At 42.2% G+C, this 16,500-nt stretch overlaps 1 protein-coding gene and 1 long non-coding RNA gene across 2 annotated transcripts; both read left to right on the top strand.

Moving 5' to 3' along the window:
- Positions 1 to 4,657: 4,657 nt before the first annotated feature.
- Positions 4,658 to 11,271, top strand: LOC115505066. The gene is made up of 3 exons (XR_004344147.1): positions 4,658 to 4,669; positions 7,321 to 7,323; positions 11,121 to 11,271. It is a non-coding gene; the product is annotated as an uncharacterized LOC115505066 (long non-coding RNA).
- On the top strand, positions 10,488 to 11,090 carry LOC116737715 (RNA-binding protein 3-like). Its single transcript, XM_032594923.1, is given in 2 exon segments — positions 10,488 to 10,707; positions 10,710 to 11,090. Coding segments are annotated over 2 exon segments (396 nt in total). The 5' UTR covers positions 10,488 to 10,502; the 3' UTR covers positions 10,901 to 11,090.
- Positions 11,272 to 16,500: the final 5,229 nt, after the last annotated feature.

Below are 16,500 nucleotides of genomic sequence, written 5' to 3'. Positions count from 1 at the left end.
TGAGGCAGTATCTTTCCAGATTCATTGGTAGCTAACAGGCAACCATTTGCTCTTGACCCCACTCTGTCTACTTAGGTATCAATCAAATAACTTACCTACATCTGTAACTGAAGGATAGACCAATATGCCCAGTTCAAAGCTGATTTCCCAGTCATTTTGAGCAACAGTCTGCTAGTGAGGTAGTATATTTTTCTACTGCCACTGCCCAGTTCTCTAATAACTTTCAATGAGATATAAAATCATATTTCCCGGAAGTACCACCTAGTATCTGGGCCCTGTGTTTTAGAAAACCCCACACTGGCCCTCTTTTGATTATATCCTTCCCCGCCAGGAAGGGAATCTGTGAGACCAAGGGCATGTGCCCTCCTAGAGCCTTTCTAGACAAGGATTAGATGTTCAGAATCCTAAATTACCTACCTGAACAGCCTAAGCCTGTCCTACAGGCCTCATCCACAGGCCCACCCTCCTGATGGCAGACCATGCTACAAGTGTGTGCCTTTCCAGGCCCAACGAATGGCCAAGGGCAGCTATTTGCAGAGGCTCTGGACCTCCTGGCTGGGAGCCTCATGTGTTCAAGGCTGCTTGCAATGCAGGAGACAGCAGTAGGAAGAGAAGGGGGACAAGCTGGAGGCTAATGGACTTTGGGCAAACTTTCTCCAAATCACCAATATTTCAGCATGGGATCCAAGGAGTCTAAAAACTCTATATTTGAACCTGGAATTCCAGATTATTTTGAAGGTATATTTGTCAAGGTAAATAATAGAATTTACTTTATCTTTATTTACAGTTTTGATTCAGACATATGGTACATAGACTTGCATTTCTGTTCCTTTGGATCCTGCAGATATTAGGGATGGTCTAATAGCTGGCTTCCAAGCCTCTTCCTGCCTCTACTCCACCGTCCCAGAAGCAGCTCTATTTAGACACAGGTTAGTTCCAGAGGCTCTTTATAAGTCTGCCAGGAATCAAAAAGTAACCAAGAAGGATACAAGCCTGCAGCCCCTAGATGGATGACCATTAGCGTATGAGGTGGTCCTATGAAACTTTAAAATTGGATATGCTCTCCGTGCTTTACCTACATCCCATCAGGCATCTGTGTCTAAAATTGAGTTGCACATTATATATCTACATTGAAAATCTGTACAGACAGATTTCATTCCCCCGCCCCCTAAATTCCTTACTCCCTTAATACTTTTTCTTTACTTCCTGTTCATTATTGTCCATTGCACAGGCATAATGCTTTAAATATTCTGTATGATGTGTTCCTCATCCGTCGAAAACATTCTATTATTCAACAATCATCTCCTATTTACATGTACAGCTTGTCCTTTGCTCACCATTTTGAATTTGTGAAATTATCTTGATTTTCATTTCCATCATATTCCTATGCCTCCTCTCACCAGAAAGCTTAACCCTCTTTGCCTTTGCACTTTCAGACGTGGCAGTGTTAAAAAAAAACTTTTGTAAAACATCTCTACAATCAGCCAACACAGCCTATAGGATGCTATACCACAGAAGGTTGAAACCAAAACACCTGCTCACAACTTTTTTTCTTCCACTGCTGACCAGCAAAACTGACGTGGCTGTGTGTGTCTGTAGAAATTTATAATATAATGGAGTAGCAGTTAATTCATAGTGCAACTTGGATTTAATGGGGAAAAAATCTGATTTATTTTTGTCTATGATGAATCTGGTCTTCCTACCATAATCTCCCATTACTGGTTAGCAGAGGGAAATTAACTAAATGTCCAATTTCAAGTTCATTTCAATCCATTAGATAGTGTCAGCCTCTTAAACAAAACAAGCAACTACTTGGTCTCTCAGAAGGCCTCCCCTTTCCTTGGTTCTCCGGGGAAAGGATGTTTTTATGCCTTTCTTTGCTTAATTGCTTACTCAAATATCTTTTCCAAAAAATGATCCAGATTTTCATGAAGCCCCAAAAAATTTTCTTTGGGAAATGGAAAAATGTGTATTTGAACACCCAGCTGGCATTATGCCACAACTCTACAAACAGCTACAGTGGGTATTAAAAGTAACAGAAGACCTAAGCACCTTCATCTACCGATGAGGAAGTGACATCCCAGTGACATAACAGTTTTTGCCTTTAAACAATTCCTAAGTCTTTTTTACCTCTCACTATGTGGCTCTGGCACAGCAAACTCAGCCAGAAACTAGCACTCCTTCCCTTCTGTGTTTTTTAAGTTTTAATGTTTATTTTTGAGAGAGAGACAGAGTGTGAGCGGGTAAGGGGCAGAGAGGGAGACACAGAATCCGAAGCAGGCTCCAGGCTCCGAGCTGTCAGCACAGAGCCGGATGCAGTGCTCCAACTCACCAACTGTGAGATCATGACCCAAGCCAAAGTGGGACGCTTAACCGACTGAGCCACCCAGGTGCCCCTAGGCCTTTAAATAATAAATTTAAACCTCTAGTCCTTGTTTCATATACTGAGGATATATCTCTTGACACGTTACCAGGTAAAGTGAAGATATCAGCTGCCCTACCCTTCCCCTTCTCCTCTGTCCCTCTACCATTCCACTCCCTACCTTTTGTCAACCATGCAGTTTGCTTTAAAAAAAATTTTTTTAACGTTTATTTTTTTTTGAGAGAGAGACAGAGAGTGCGAGCAGGGGAGGAACAGGGAGAGAGGGAGAGACACCGATCTGAAGCAGGTTCCGGGCTCTGAGCTGTCAGCACAAAGCCTGACGCGGGGCTCAGACTCACAAACCGTAAGTTCATGATCTGAGTCAAAGTCATACACTTAACCGACTGAGCCACTCAGGTGCCCCAACCACGTGTTTTTCTTCCAATGGTCAATTATACCCAAAATTCATATGATTTTTAATTGTGCATTTATATTTAAGGATAGACTAGGTAACCACCAAAAATTTTGCCTGCTGTTTTAAGTGTAGGTCTGCTCCCCTATTAGGTCTCTCCCACCAATAGCACAATTGACAGTGTGTGTGTCAGTGGACCTTGACGACTACTTGACTTCACTTTAGGGAGGAAAGCTGGGGCACTAAATATGGGCATCTCCAAATGCCATTTGGGATTTAGACTGTAAATACTTCAATTGCTGTGGTAAAAAAGCCCATGATGATATACAAGGTATCATGATGTCAGACCAGCACTGCTTGATACCCCACTTCCCAATGTCCTATAAAACAACCAGCAACAAGAAAAGTACTATATTGGTAATAATACTGTAATCATAAGAAAAAAAAAAACATTCATGGAAGTACAGCTGCATCATCAGTAGAGATCAACTGAGTAATAAAATCAACTGTGGGTTTCATCAGACCCACAGTCTCTAACAGAAAGTGGAAGGCTCTGCCTTACTCTACTGTTAGGCATAGAAAGATTCCACTGACCAAAAAATAACGGACATCCCACTGCTACGCACAAACTGTCCTTTGAACTGGTGGGTGCCAGGTCCTTCCATTCCCTCTTCAGTCATGTACACTATTATACTCGTTCATCAGTTGCAGCCACTACCAAGACTGAAGAAGGTGGGGCGACTGGGTGGCTCAGCTGATTGAGTGTCCAACTCTTGATTTCGGCTCAGGTCATGATCTCATGGTTCATGATATCAAGCCCCACCTCGGGCTCCATGCTGACAGTGTGGAACCTGCTTGGGATTCTCTCCCTCTCTCTCTGTGCCTCCCCAACTCATGCTCTCTCTCTTTGTCTCTCAAAATAAATAAATAAACTAAAAAAAAAAGTTTAAGGAAGGTAACACTTCTGCCTATGCTAAGCCAAGCCAGGTGATCAGCATCACCAAAACACATCCTACAACCCACACGCACTTGGATGGTCCTGAAACAACATCCCAAGTACACAGTCAGGGATGAAGCAGATGCGAGAGAGAGAGAGAGAGAGAGAGAGAGATCCAGGTGTCATGGGCATGATACTTATTCAAGAGTCCTTAATGAAGTGACCGTTTTAGTCAGTTCAGTCTGGTCCAACAAACTACCAAAGACTGGGTGGCTTACGCCCAACAGAAATTCAGAACTGGGTTCTCCCAGTTTCGGAAGCAAGTCTGAGATCAGGGTGCCAGCCTTCTTCCAGGTTGCAGGCTGATGCCTTCTAGTTACATCCTCACGAGGCAGAAGGGGCAAGAGAGCTCCTGCGACCTCCTTTCTAAGGGCCCTGTTCCTGTTCATAGGGGCTCTACCCTCACACCTTACTTACCTCCCAGAGGCCCCACTTCCTAATACCATCACATGGCATTATGATTTCAACATATGAATTTTGAGGGGACGCATTCAGTCTACTGCAGTAATCAGGCATTACATACAAAAGAGTTAGCATACCAGAACTAGAAAAGGAAAGAAGTTTCAAATAACAAAAATCACCAGCTGAAACATCTATAGGAGATGTTAAAACCCACCAAAGCCCCTTGGCTTCAGTAGATCTCTCCTCGGAACAGTTGTTGCCTAGAAAAGATAAGCCCCCAGACAACATGCAATGTCCTCTTTCTGTTGCAAGAGGGCAGAGAAGGACCGGTCTCTTCAGTGCTAGCTACAGGACTTTAAGAGAATAAGACGACTCAAACCACACCAGTGTTTCAAGGCCACTGTTCAAAATGATGACCCTCTTCACAGCAGATTTATGATGAGGTTAAAAACTTCTATGAACCCAAAGACTGGGCCTGTTTTCCTGCTCTTCCTATGTGAGTCAGACTTTAATGAGCAAGAATTGGTGAAATAAACATAATCAAGGCCTGCCAAGATCTGTAATTCTGGAAGTGGTGAATCTTAAGGCTCTTGGGCTTGGGGTGGGAGGGACTTGTTAGGAAAGATATGAGGGGAAGATTTCCTGCTTCCTGGCTGTGGTACGATCTTCACATCTGAGCGTGATAACTTTACTCCCTTCTTACACACATAAGATTGTAGCTATAGTCCCTTTCCTTAGAATATCTCTGAAGGGGTTCAGAGAATGCCAGTCCAAAATATGCCACTCTGGTATAAGGATTATTTTGAGCTTGAAGGCAGTGGAGAAGAAACAAACACAATAACAACTCTCTGCACACCCCATATCTACCAGAAAGGGCAGGACGATACTTAATCACCAGAGACAACTCTAGACTCATCAATCCAGAGATGGCATCAAAGGGATCTACATAATAACCTTGCTAAAAACAACCTTATCTTCCATTATTTTCTCCTATATATTTACCTTCCCACAATTTGCCTTCTCTAGAAGCTCAAAGTTCTTTTGTGCTTGTCACTTCTCTACAAATTCATCGCTCTTTTGCTAAGAAGCTGTATTAGCCCAAGTTCTTACCATCCTTTTGAGGTATTCATCGTGGAGTCCTCCCATGTGTATGCTCAGATGGACGCATTAATAAACTTCTGACCATTTTTCTCCTTTAATCTCTCTTTTGTTGGTCTCATTTGCAGAACCCCAGTCAATGAACTTAGGATGGGTAGAGAAAATTTTTTCCTTCCCTACATCTCCCTCCCAACTATCATATCCCTCATGCTAAACAGAGTTGATCATTATCATTTCCTCACTAAATCTCCAGCCCAGAACTTGCAGCCCTGTGCCCAGGGCAAGAACATGGCTCCTGAACAGCCCTGCATAGTGTCAGTGGCAGGGTTCTCGGGCACCCAGGTCATCTACATGAAGCTATCTGCACGTGCGGAATCCAGAGTACAGACCACAGTACTGCTAATTTCTTAATGTTGCATTTTTAAAATCCATCTCTTTAATTTTATTTCTTTTTCTTTGAAAAATTATTATTTACTTTTAATTACACAAGTGAGCACAAATACATGCCCACAGTAAATATATTAAATGTTACATGTAGTTGCCTCTTTCCCAGAACCCCCATCCCAGTCTCTCGGCAGAGGAAACCACCATTACCAGTTTGGCCTGAATCCTTCTAGCCATGTTTCCATGCACAGATACTCATAGTCATACTTATGAAAATACATAGTTTCCTTTTTGTTGTCGTTAATTATTACCCTATAGAAATGACATCAACCGATCTGTGACTTTCATTTTGTTCACTCAACGGTAGGTTTCAGATACTGTGCATGCAACTTTATAGACCTGTAGACCTACCTCATACTCTGCACCTGTTGTATAACAGCACTGTATGTTCACATTGTTTTTCACAAGCATTCCCCTACTGAAGGCTATTTAGGTTATTTCTAATTTTTTTATTATTATAAACAATGGAATAGAATAGATATGTATTGACGAGTATTTTGCTACAATAAATTCTAAAAAGTAATATTTCTGGGCAAAAGATATACACATTCAAAAGTTTAATATGATTTTCAACCTCTCTCAGACTGGCTTTGGGAATGATGAGGAAGGGGTGGTTGACATGGAGAAAGGTCTAAGAAGCCCAGCTACAACAGGTGAAAGACAACTCAGACTCCCATGATAGGCAGAGCCTGCCCCCTTGAGCGAAACTGAGAGGGGCTACACCACGGATTTTTTTAAAACCCTCCGTGGACAAAGGCTACTCAAAGCTGATTTGATTGAGTTGGGCACGGCCATGGAGGTCATCAGGAATGATGCTGCTGGCAGCAACAAACTTACCTCCGCTCTGGGATCCATTCCAGCACTGCAACCGCAGCTCCTTCTCTGAGTGATAAAGGTAATCCTGGGGGAATAGATGTGGACACCACCTAAGTCCCGAAGAGGAGGAAACAAGGGTTTTCTCCGTGTTTCACTCAAGAAGTAGCTGAGTCATGGACAACATGCAATGATCCAAGTGAAGTGAATACAGCAGCTAACCTTCTAGAGACACTAGATGAGAGTATACAGACCTCATGCACACAGCCTGATGCAGCTCATCTAATCAATGTCCAGTGCTTGGCTGCACTCTTACAGGTAATGAAACATGCCATTGTAAAACTAATTAAACTATCAAAATACTAAGTAAATACTAGTCAAAATACTAATTAACACCAATTAAAGTGTCAAAAGGATGCATAAGCAATCAGCTGCACACTCAATGGAATGGTATTTCATCTCACATTATGACTCAAAAGTGGACATTTGTAGCCAGGATGGGAAGGGCTCCTTACCTGTAACTATTTTTTCCAAATGCATGCCCTCCACAGCTCCTGCTGTGTTCCAGTCATGGAAGTATAACAAGCACAAACCAGTAAGGGAACAAATTGTGGACTGGTATCCTACCCACATAAAGGCTCATGATTTGGGCAAAAGGCAAGTTTTCATACAAGCTCAACAGTAGCTTTTATCCAAGATCAGTGAGATGGTAGACGTGGAAGCTTAAGCATAAGTGAAAGTCCACCATTAACATAAAGAACATTCTGGGCCATCTCTGCCTCTTGATGTTAGCTGGTCATACGATAAAGCTTACAGATTGGACTCAAGGATGTCCTCCCACTCACCAGCATGAAGAGAAGAATACACAAAAGCTTCTTGGCTCATCTACATCTACTTGGCATACAATCATATTGTTTTTGAATTCTTGCAAGTGAAGCTAGAAAGGATTCCAGCTGCACAGATTGAACACATACAAACCCAGAAAGTTAACACTCATCCCATGAAGATATTCCATTCCTTCCTGTTTAGTTGCACCATCTGAAAGGTGGCTCAAAGTTCAGAGAGTTCTTTTTTGTTTTGTTTCAGTTCAGATACTTCTGAAGAAGACTGTGGCTTGGAATTCCTCAGGTAGAATCCTACAGCTTACATTCCACCTGTCTTCATACTAGTTTATTAATAAAAGAGAGATAGTTCCTTTGGTATCCTGGCTGTGGTTTGCAGAGTTTCTTGGAAATGTAGATCCTTGGTATATGTATTAGAGCCTGGGGTCCACAATAACCAGACTCATCTGCTTGCATTGTTGGTTGCCATACGAAAAAAAATCTAGAAGTCTCTTCCAACTGTGTCTGGTATTTTCACCATTACCATCCATAACCATAACTACTATCTTTGCTGTAAGCATTTTTGCCACAAACATTTTCACTGCAAAACTAATTGGCCATGAGGTAATTTTGCCATGAAAGATAAGTGGTTCACAGTTTGGTTTCATTTCCCCATTGACAGAGTTCCAATTTTTATATTATATAAACCGTAGCCAGCCTTCATAATTGTCTATACCATGACAAGTAGATGTGATAATCTTAAAATAGTGATAACAACTACATATATATGGACTTGGTAGAAAATATGATGATAAGACACACTGGAAGTGTGGAATAAGAGAGTACAAACCAGATCACATACCATCTAGAAAGTAACCTACCAGCTGCAGTGGTAACAAGTTCAGTTACAAATGAATTACAACACTTAACACTTTCCCATAGAACTTTGGAATGTCTAACAACAGACAAGTAACAATAAGCCAAAAAGGAACAAGTATGGAAGGCTTTGACACACAATACAGAGCTCAGTTACAAATATGTGTGCCAGTATTTGAAAAATTGATACCTCTCTTAATGAAAGAAGTTAATAATTAAGATTTTTAACTTTTTTTCATGTTTCATTGTGTCCTCTTTAACGTGTCTCTCTTATTTTTCATTCTTATATCTTCTACGGGAAAACTGCCTTAGAGCCAATTAGTTACTGCAAAGACGCCTGTCGCAAAGATTTTTACAGCAAAACTAACCTGGAACCTATCATAACAACCAAAAACGTAACATTAATTTGGTTGGGCAAGGCAAACCCTGCATTTGCTCAGGACAAGGAAGCTGCACAGACTATTGAAATTAAGGGAGCTATCACTTTTTTGACTCTTCCTTCACTCTAACATACAGATGTAGTGGCAAGAAGCTAGTTTTTTCCCAATGGGTAAGGATACACCACCTTTCAGTTCAACTGACTAGCCTCTCTCTCTCTTCAGAACTAGCCAGTGGCTTTAAATGAGGGCTACTGGTGCTGGAACATAACTGGCTACTTTCAGGATGATTCTGACTATGGATACCTTGTGGGATGGGCCCATTTGGAACGTGAGATCATAACTACTATCCTGATACTAACAAGCCAGCTATTTGGCTGCCAGATTCCAGGACAGCATCAGCCATATGGATGGGCTACCCCAGGTGACCACCATCGGCGTCTCGGTCTGATGCTGACCTCTGAAGTATCCATAGGAGTGACAATACAAAAGATTTGGGGCCATATACCGCAGGGGGGAAAATGCACAAGAATGGATCATAAGGGGATTATTAAAACCTAGCCTTTAACAAAATAATATTTTTTAATATGACAATGGACCTGACTTTTGCTTGCAGCGAAGTGGTTTTTAATTTTTGTTTGGAAACATGGTAGGTTTTAAGATATAGTTACTTAATATAGTTACGGCATGTTAGATAACATAAAATAGTGCTGCAGCAATTTCTAATTTCTAAGAAACAAGTGGTAATGTAACACAGAGTTTGGCAAACTAAGGCCTGCAGGCCAAATCCAGCCCATTGCCTGTTTTGTATAGTCTTTGAACAAAGAATGGCTTTTATATATTTTTAAATTTTTAAACGTTCATTTATTTTTGACAGAGAGAGACAGAGCACAAGTGAGGGAGGGGCAGAGAGAGAGGGGAGGACACAGAATCCGAAGCAGGCTCCAGGCTCTGAGCTGTCAGCACAGAGCCCCGACGTAGGGCTCGAACTCACAGACGAGAGATCATGACCTGAGCCGAAGTCGGACGCTCAACCTACTGAGCCACCAGGTGCCCCGGCTTTTATATTTTTTAATGCTTGGAGGAACAATCAAAAGAAGAATGATAATATTATGACCTGTGAAGTTTTTATGAAATTCAATTTTAGTGTCCATAAATAAGGTTTCTACCAGAGCACCACCTCACTCATTAGCTGATATATTACCTATGGCTGCTTTCTTGCTACCGCCGCAAAGTTTAGTGGTGATGACAGGAACTCCGTGTTCCACAAAGCCTAAAATATTTACTGTCTGGCCTTTTACAGGAAAGTTTGTTCATCCCTATTGTTAGAACATCAATGTAGAACATTGTATAGGCCCTTTATATAAAACAGGACAAGCCAAAATGTGCCAATTGGTTGCCTTTTTTAATAAGCTTAAAATAAGCAAGAGGCTCTATTTCATGGTTTTGGCCAACAATTGTCTAGAATATGTCCAAGTAAGGGTCTAATAAGAGATGTTACTTAGAATCTTGCACTGGACCACTTAACAGTTGCCTGCAGTCTCAAAGTTGCTCTAGTCTGCTCTGATAAGAGTTCAGGACAAATGAAGTTATAAAAATGGTTCTGACTCAAAGTAAACTTTTAAATTGACAAAATTTTAAACATACACTGACCAAATTTTTAGTATAAGTTGATAAAGTCGCCCTCCAGAATATAATACAATTTATAACCCCATGTGTGACACAGGATAGCTGTCTCTGTATATATCCATTTCCCCACACCTTGCAGCATAGCAATGTTTACTAATATGATTGGTGAAAAACGGTATCTTTAAATCTGTAGTTCTCCCAGTCTCTCTTCTCCACAGCGGTAGCTGTTCTTCTAGTCCTTTTGCTTAACTTGCAGTACCCGAATGACCGCATGTCTTCTGAAGAAGGGAAGCTTTTCATGGAGGGGCTCAGTTTCAACACCGATGAGCAGGCTCTGGAAGACCACTTCAGCAGCTTCGGTCCTATTTCTGAAGTGGTCGTTGTCAAAGACCGGGAGACACAGGGATCCCGGGGTTTTGGTTTCATCAACTTCACCAACCCAGAGCATGCCTCAGATGCCATGAGAGCCATGAATGGAGAGGTGGTGGGGACCAGGGCTATGGGAGTGGTAGATACGACAGTCGTCCTGGAAGATATGGGTATGGATATGGATATGGATATGGATATGGATATGGATATGGATATAGAAGGTCCAGAGACTATGGTGGCAGCCAGGGCGGTTATGACTGCTACTCAGGAGGAAATTACAGAGACAATTATGACAACTGAGATGAAGCTTGTGCACCTAATGTAGATACACAAGGAATAAAACTTCTGATCCAGGATCATCCTTCCAAATGGCTGTATTTATAAAGATTTTTGGAGCTGCACTGAAAAATCTGTTTAGTACATCAACTTCTATTTTTGAATTGAGCTCCCAAGGTAGCTTGTTACAAAGACCTTGTAGAAAGTTCCATATGTCTTTTAAAGTTTTTTCTCCCATTTAAAGACAAGTCCTGGGACATTTGTAGAGTCTGGGTATTTTTCTTTTTACCAGTTTTTTAGTTTGGGCTCTCAGGATTACGGGCTATGGCAAAAAATGTTTGGATCACTTTTTTTTTTCAAATGATGTGCATTTTAGGGACATTTTAAAAACCTGTATACAATGTTTATCATGATAGGAAGCAATTTCTAAATGCAGCTGCTAAGAACATGATTAGAGATGGTTTGGGTTTTGTTTTGTTTTGTTTTTTATTCAAGGTCACCACCCTGATACACAGAAGTTTCTTAGAACTTGCGAATGTCCTTTTCTTTAATAATGGAAGAAAAAATATTCTGTTGTGTTTCACTTAGCATTTAGGATGTCTTTCATGGAGCTGATTAAAAAGTTGAATGTGAAAACAAAAATAATAAATAAATAAATAAATCTGTAGTTCCCTTGAGGGTTGCTGAAGGGAAGGTAGGTGGGGGATGGGATTGATGGCTGATGGGCACTAAGGAGGTCACTTGGGATGAGCACTGGGTGGTTAGACATAAGTGATGAATCCCTGGGTTCTACTCCTGAAACCAATATTACACTGCATGTTAGCTAACTTGAATTTAAATAATAAATTTTAAAAATACACACATAGGGCACCTCGGGTAGGTCAGTCGGTTAAGCTGCCCACTTCAGCTCAGGTCATGATCTCACAGTTCGTGGCTTCAAGCCCCATGTCGGGCTCTGTGCTGACAGCTCACAGCCTGGAGCCTGCTTCGGATTCAGTCTCCCTCACTCTCTGCCCCTCCCCCACTCATGCTGTGTGTCTCTCTCTCTCTGTCTCTCAAAAATAAATAAACGTTAAAAAAACTACACATGTAAAAAAAATGCAGTTTCCTGGGTACTGCGACAAGGAGCATCTTCTCACATTTACTGGTCATGTTTATTTCTTCTTCTGTTAATTGTCTATTGATATCTCTGGCTTACTGAAAAATGGATATCATTATCTTTTAATTCATATTGCCCTAATTAATAGAGGAGTTCAGCATTCTTTAATGCTTATTAGTCAGTTTTTATCTCAGTATTTCATACTGCCTGTTTATATCTTTTGCCAGTTTTTCTAACATGTTGTGTATCTTGTTCTTATTAATATTGAATTCTTAAGATTTACTATTGTTTAGGGGTCTCAAAGTGCAGTCAGTTTTCAGAGAGCAAACACAATCTGATGCAAAAATCTAAATTAAAGTCGTGTCCAGGCCAGTCCTGGGGTTAGCACATTGCCCCTTGTCTGTGTTGTATACCCACAATAAAGCACAGAAAACTGCCAGATGATAAATTAGGTATCTCCTCCAGCAAATGCCACATGCCTCTTCTTTCCTCTTCTAAATAAGCTGTTCAAAGAAAGAAGGAAATTGATCATTAAAAACAGCTGCTGGTTTTATCAGCAGCACTCAGTAATAGCCAAAATCAGTTTGGGGCTCAGACAGCAACAGCATGTATTAAACATCCTGTGTGTGTGCAGTAATGCTGGTGTTTCCTTAAGAATATAGCAAAGAACTTTCTAGACCCTCCTAAGGGTGGGTGGGAAGGGGTTACTGATGCTCAGCAAGACCAGATCCTAGAAGGGGTCCAAGTTGAAGCTTTTAGAGGCTTCCACAGTCAGTCCAGGAAATAGGATACAGGTGATGAGCCCAAAAGGCAGGAACAGGGTCAGAGGTAGGAGCTAGGCTAAGGTTTAGGACATGGATGGACCTGGAAAGAAAGGGGAAGCAAGATAAGCCTCAGAAGCTTCCTGTTCCAGAGAAGAAGGTCCCCAACCAACTGTAAGAGCCACGAGACACCTTCCACGAGTCCTCAGGCGGAGTGGCTTACAGCCGTTAAGCTTTAACTCTCCCTATGCAACCCAGGGAAGCCTGGGCCCCTTGCCTGGAGACAGATTCATTGGCCCAGGGTGGAGGCCAGGCACCAGTATTTCTTAAAACCTCTCATATTAACCTAGAGCCAGGTTTGAGAATCATAGGCTTAAAGAGTTAAACCACTGGAGTCAAAGGAAGAGAAGTGGCCCCGATCTTGTATACGTTATTAACTCCTGTGCTCAGAAGCCCAGCCTGGATGGAGAGCGGTTCTGGGCCACCCATGAACAGGCCTGAGAGGGATATCAAACTCAAACACCAGAAGGGAAGAGTCTTTCACCTAGAATGATGGCACCATTAATTAATCTAGGAAGTACAACAGAAGTGACTGGTTTGAGCAGAAGATAATGTGTTCTGTGTGAGACCCCCATGAGTATGTAGGCTAATTACATGTCAGCTTACTTCAGTTAGAAATAGAGACGAATTGCTCAGGAGAAACCTCTGGGCTAGGAATGTGCATTAGGAAATGACCAAGAGCTGCTGTGAACTGAATTGCATCCCCCCAGAATTCATATTTTGAAACCCACAATGTGATCGTATTTGGAGATGGGGACTTGGGAGATCATCAGGTTGAGACGGAGTAACAAGGTGAAGCACTCATGAGGGTATCGTGTTCCTAGAAGGAGAGACACCAGTCAGCATTCTCTCCCACCCCTATGTGAGGACACTGTAAGAAAGCAGCTGTCGATAAGCCAGGAAGAAAGTTCTCACCAGAAACCAAGCATGCTGGCACCTCAATCCTGGACTTCTAGCCTCCAGAAGTATGAGAATATACATTTCTACTGCTTAAACCAATGTTTTGTTATAGTGTTTGTCACAGCAGCCCAAAGTGATTAACACAAGAGCCAAGGGAATGGAACCAGATTACACAGAAGGAGGTCAGAGAGTGAGAGAGAAATGCTTCTACAGTAGAACCTCAGGGAATCCTACATGTAAGAGATCCAGAGAAAGTACAAACAAGCCACCAGAAAGAAAACTAGAGATGTGCCAAGAGAGAAGAGATTTGAAGAAGACAGGATGCCATGTAGAATAACTCGAGGGAAGCCCTTCCAATCTGCAGTGAAGTCACTGGTAACCTCAGAGAGACAATTTCAGGCCAGGGAGAGAAGCATACAAAAGATTTCAGAAGAAGCTTTCTTTTTTCTTCGTATAGGGCTCCCTGCCTGGACTTGATCAGCCGAGCTATGGCGCTAAGCCTTTTGGGCTGGAAGGTACATTAGAAGCTCCATCTGCACAAGCTGGTCTATCATAATAGAATGGTCTGATGCTTGTGTTTGGAGTCCACAGAAGAAGCAAACAGTGCTTACCTCATTCCCAAAACTACTGGGGGATGGCCTTTTGCTCATGTCCTATGTTATGAGATGTTACCCCCATTGAGGCTGGAGGCCACCTTCCTACTCCATCCTAACGAAATGGGAGCCTGGACTCCTTTGACTCTCTCCTGCTCCCTTTCTTGGGGCTAGTTCTTACTTCCCTATACTAGCTTAGGTAAACCTCTGGTTTATACCTTGGACATTCCAATGCAACCAAGAGTGATAGCTATCTCTTGGAAGCCCTGAGTTCATGCTATCTTAGGCTGACAGCAAGATCAGAAATATCAATATGCCCCCTTGCACTGAGGATTTGGGGCCACCATCCCATTGGTCCTCATTGGTCCCCTTCCCTATCCCACTGTCCCAGGCCAGTTTACTCTTTCCCTGTCCTGCTTTTCTTCTACTGTGGCAGCCCCAAACATACCAGGGAGTTGAGGTCATGGCGCTGTTAACACAAGCACTCACACTTTGCTCCAAGGTGCTGTCCTAACTGGCCTTTCTGGGTGCTTGATGCCTATGCCAATATAAGAACACTTTCATCACTTTCTTTTTTAATAATGTGAACAGACATATCAACCCATTTTTCTCAATAACAAGTCAACAGAAAATATTCAAACACTTAACAGAGTCAATATGAGAGCTGTCTCCCGGCAGCAATAATCTTGCTGGAACACAGACATAACAAACCTATCATCTCCCTCCCACCACATCCTCCCACAGAGCCAATCGCCTGTCACTCCTGGACCCCAATGATCCCACCAATGAATAAACAATTAGACTTGAAGTAAGTTTCCGGACCAAGCTGAGCCCACGCTGCCTGTGGCCTGATCTGTGATGAATGATCAGGGAGCTTAGCAAATGCTGTGCGTCATATACCAGGGAACAATTTGTTGGTGTCAATTTTTTTTAAAGTGATTTGCAAGAGGGCTTGAAAAAAAAAGCCCACAAGGAGACATCACCACACTCCTTCAGTTTTATAGAATCCTTTGATATGCTCAGATGAAAGAAACAGAGCTATGTAATTAAGCCTGTGGACAATCCCCTGAGGTCAGATGGGTATTGAACCTTCCTTAGTGGATGCAGGGGAGGAGTTTATGGTATCTCAGCCCTGTTTGCAGCCAACTCCAAGGATAGTTAGATGAGCCCTGTGTCTCTTGCCACCTGTCCCCCACAAATAGGGCAGAAATGAAATCCAAACCAGGGCCTTGCCGATAACCTGAACACCAAGAAAGGATATGATCATCTCTGGCTCTGGCAAAACTATTAACCTGCCTCAGTTTCTCCACTGGGATTAAGAATGAATGCAGCTTGGAGTAGAGGCAACATATTTCTGTACTGATGCCATTCTATGCAGATGTGCACCTGTTCCTAACCACTCCATTCCAAGAGAATAGCCACGAATGGTTAACCCATTGATCGAAATGTAAGTATCTTCAAGAAATGATAATGGGCCTCCTTCTCAAAATCTGGATGCTTCTAACTACCTCCATTAGTCAGATTATACTTTTTTCTTCAGGTCCTGGGTATTGATCTTTTATTGTCACATCTATTTTTCTTGACCTATCCCATAATCCTTAGGTAGGTAAAAGATACAATATTATACACAAATACAGATAACATGGCCCAGGTAGTCTGCCTTACTAAACCATACTAAACTATACACACAAACCATCTATTCTTACCATCTCAGGAAGTTCAGCATGGGGACCAAAGACTTGCCAATTACTTTTTTAGTTGCCTGGGACAGAGCCTCATTAGTGGAAAAAGTGATTTGAGTGATGGCAGAGAACATGCCGCTCACTGCCCACAGGTAACTGCTTCCAAGAGTCAGAAAGAGCCAATAAAAGACAGTGAGAACACGGAGTCCCAATCCTGATTTTGTCCCAGGTTCACTCTGACACTTTGTTCTCTCTCTACCCCATCTTCCTCCTCTGTGGAATGAGAACACTGTCTGCCTCCCAGGGAGGGACAGGTTCTGGAGACCCTAATGAGGGATTTGGTAGCAGTTGACAGCCGCCCTGTGTGGAATATATATGTTTATTAGCCCACATCATCCGCCTCCCCCCTGGAGACATCACTGGGCAGCTCCAAGGATAGAGACACCTACAGACCTGCCAGTTCTGTGAGAACCCCTGCATGATCTGGGGGCCACTCATTGTATTATCACTGTTCAAAACAAATAATGTG

This window comes from Lynx canadensis, chromosome A1, assembly GCF_007474595.2.
Source record: "Lynx canadensis isolate LIC74 chromosome A1, mLynCan4.pri.v2, whole genome shotgun sequence".
NCBI lineage: Eukaryota > Metazoa > Chordata > Mammalia > Carnivora > Felidae > Lynx > Lynx canadensis.
Note: the sequence above shows the minus strand (reverse complement) of the source record. Positions and strands in the feature narration are given on the sequence as shown.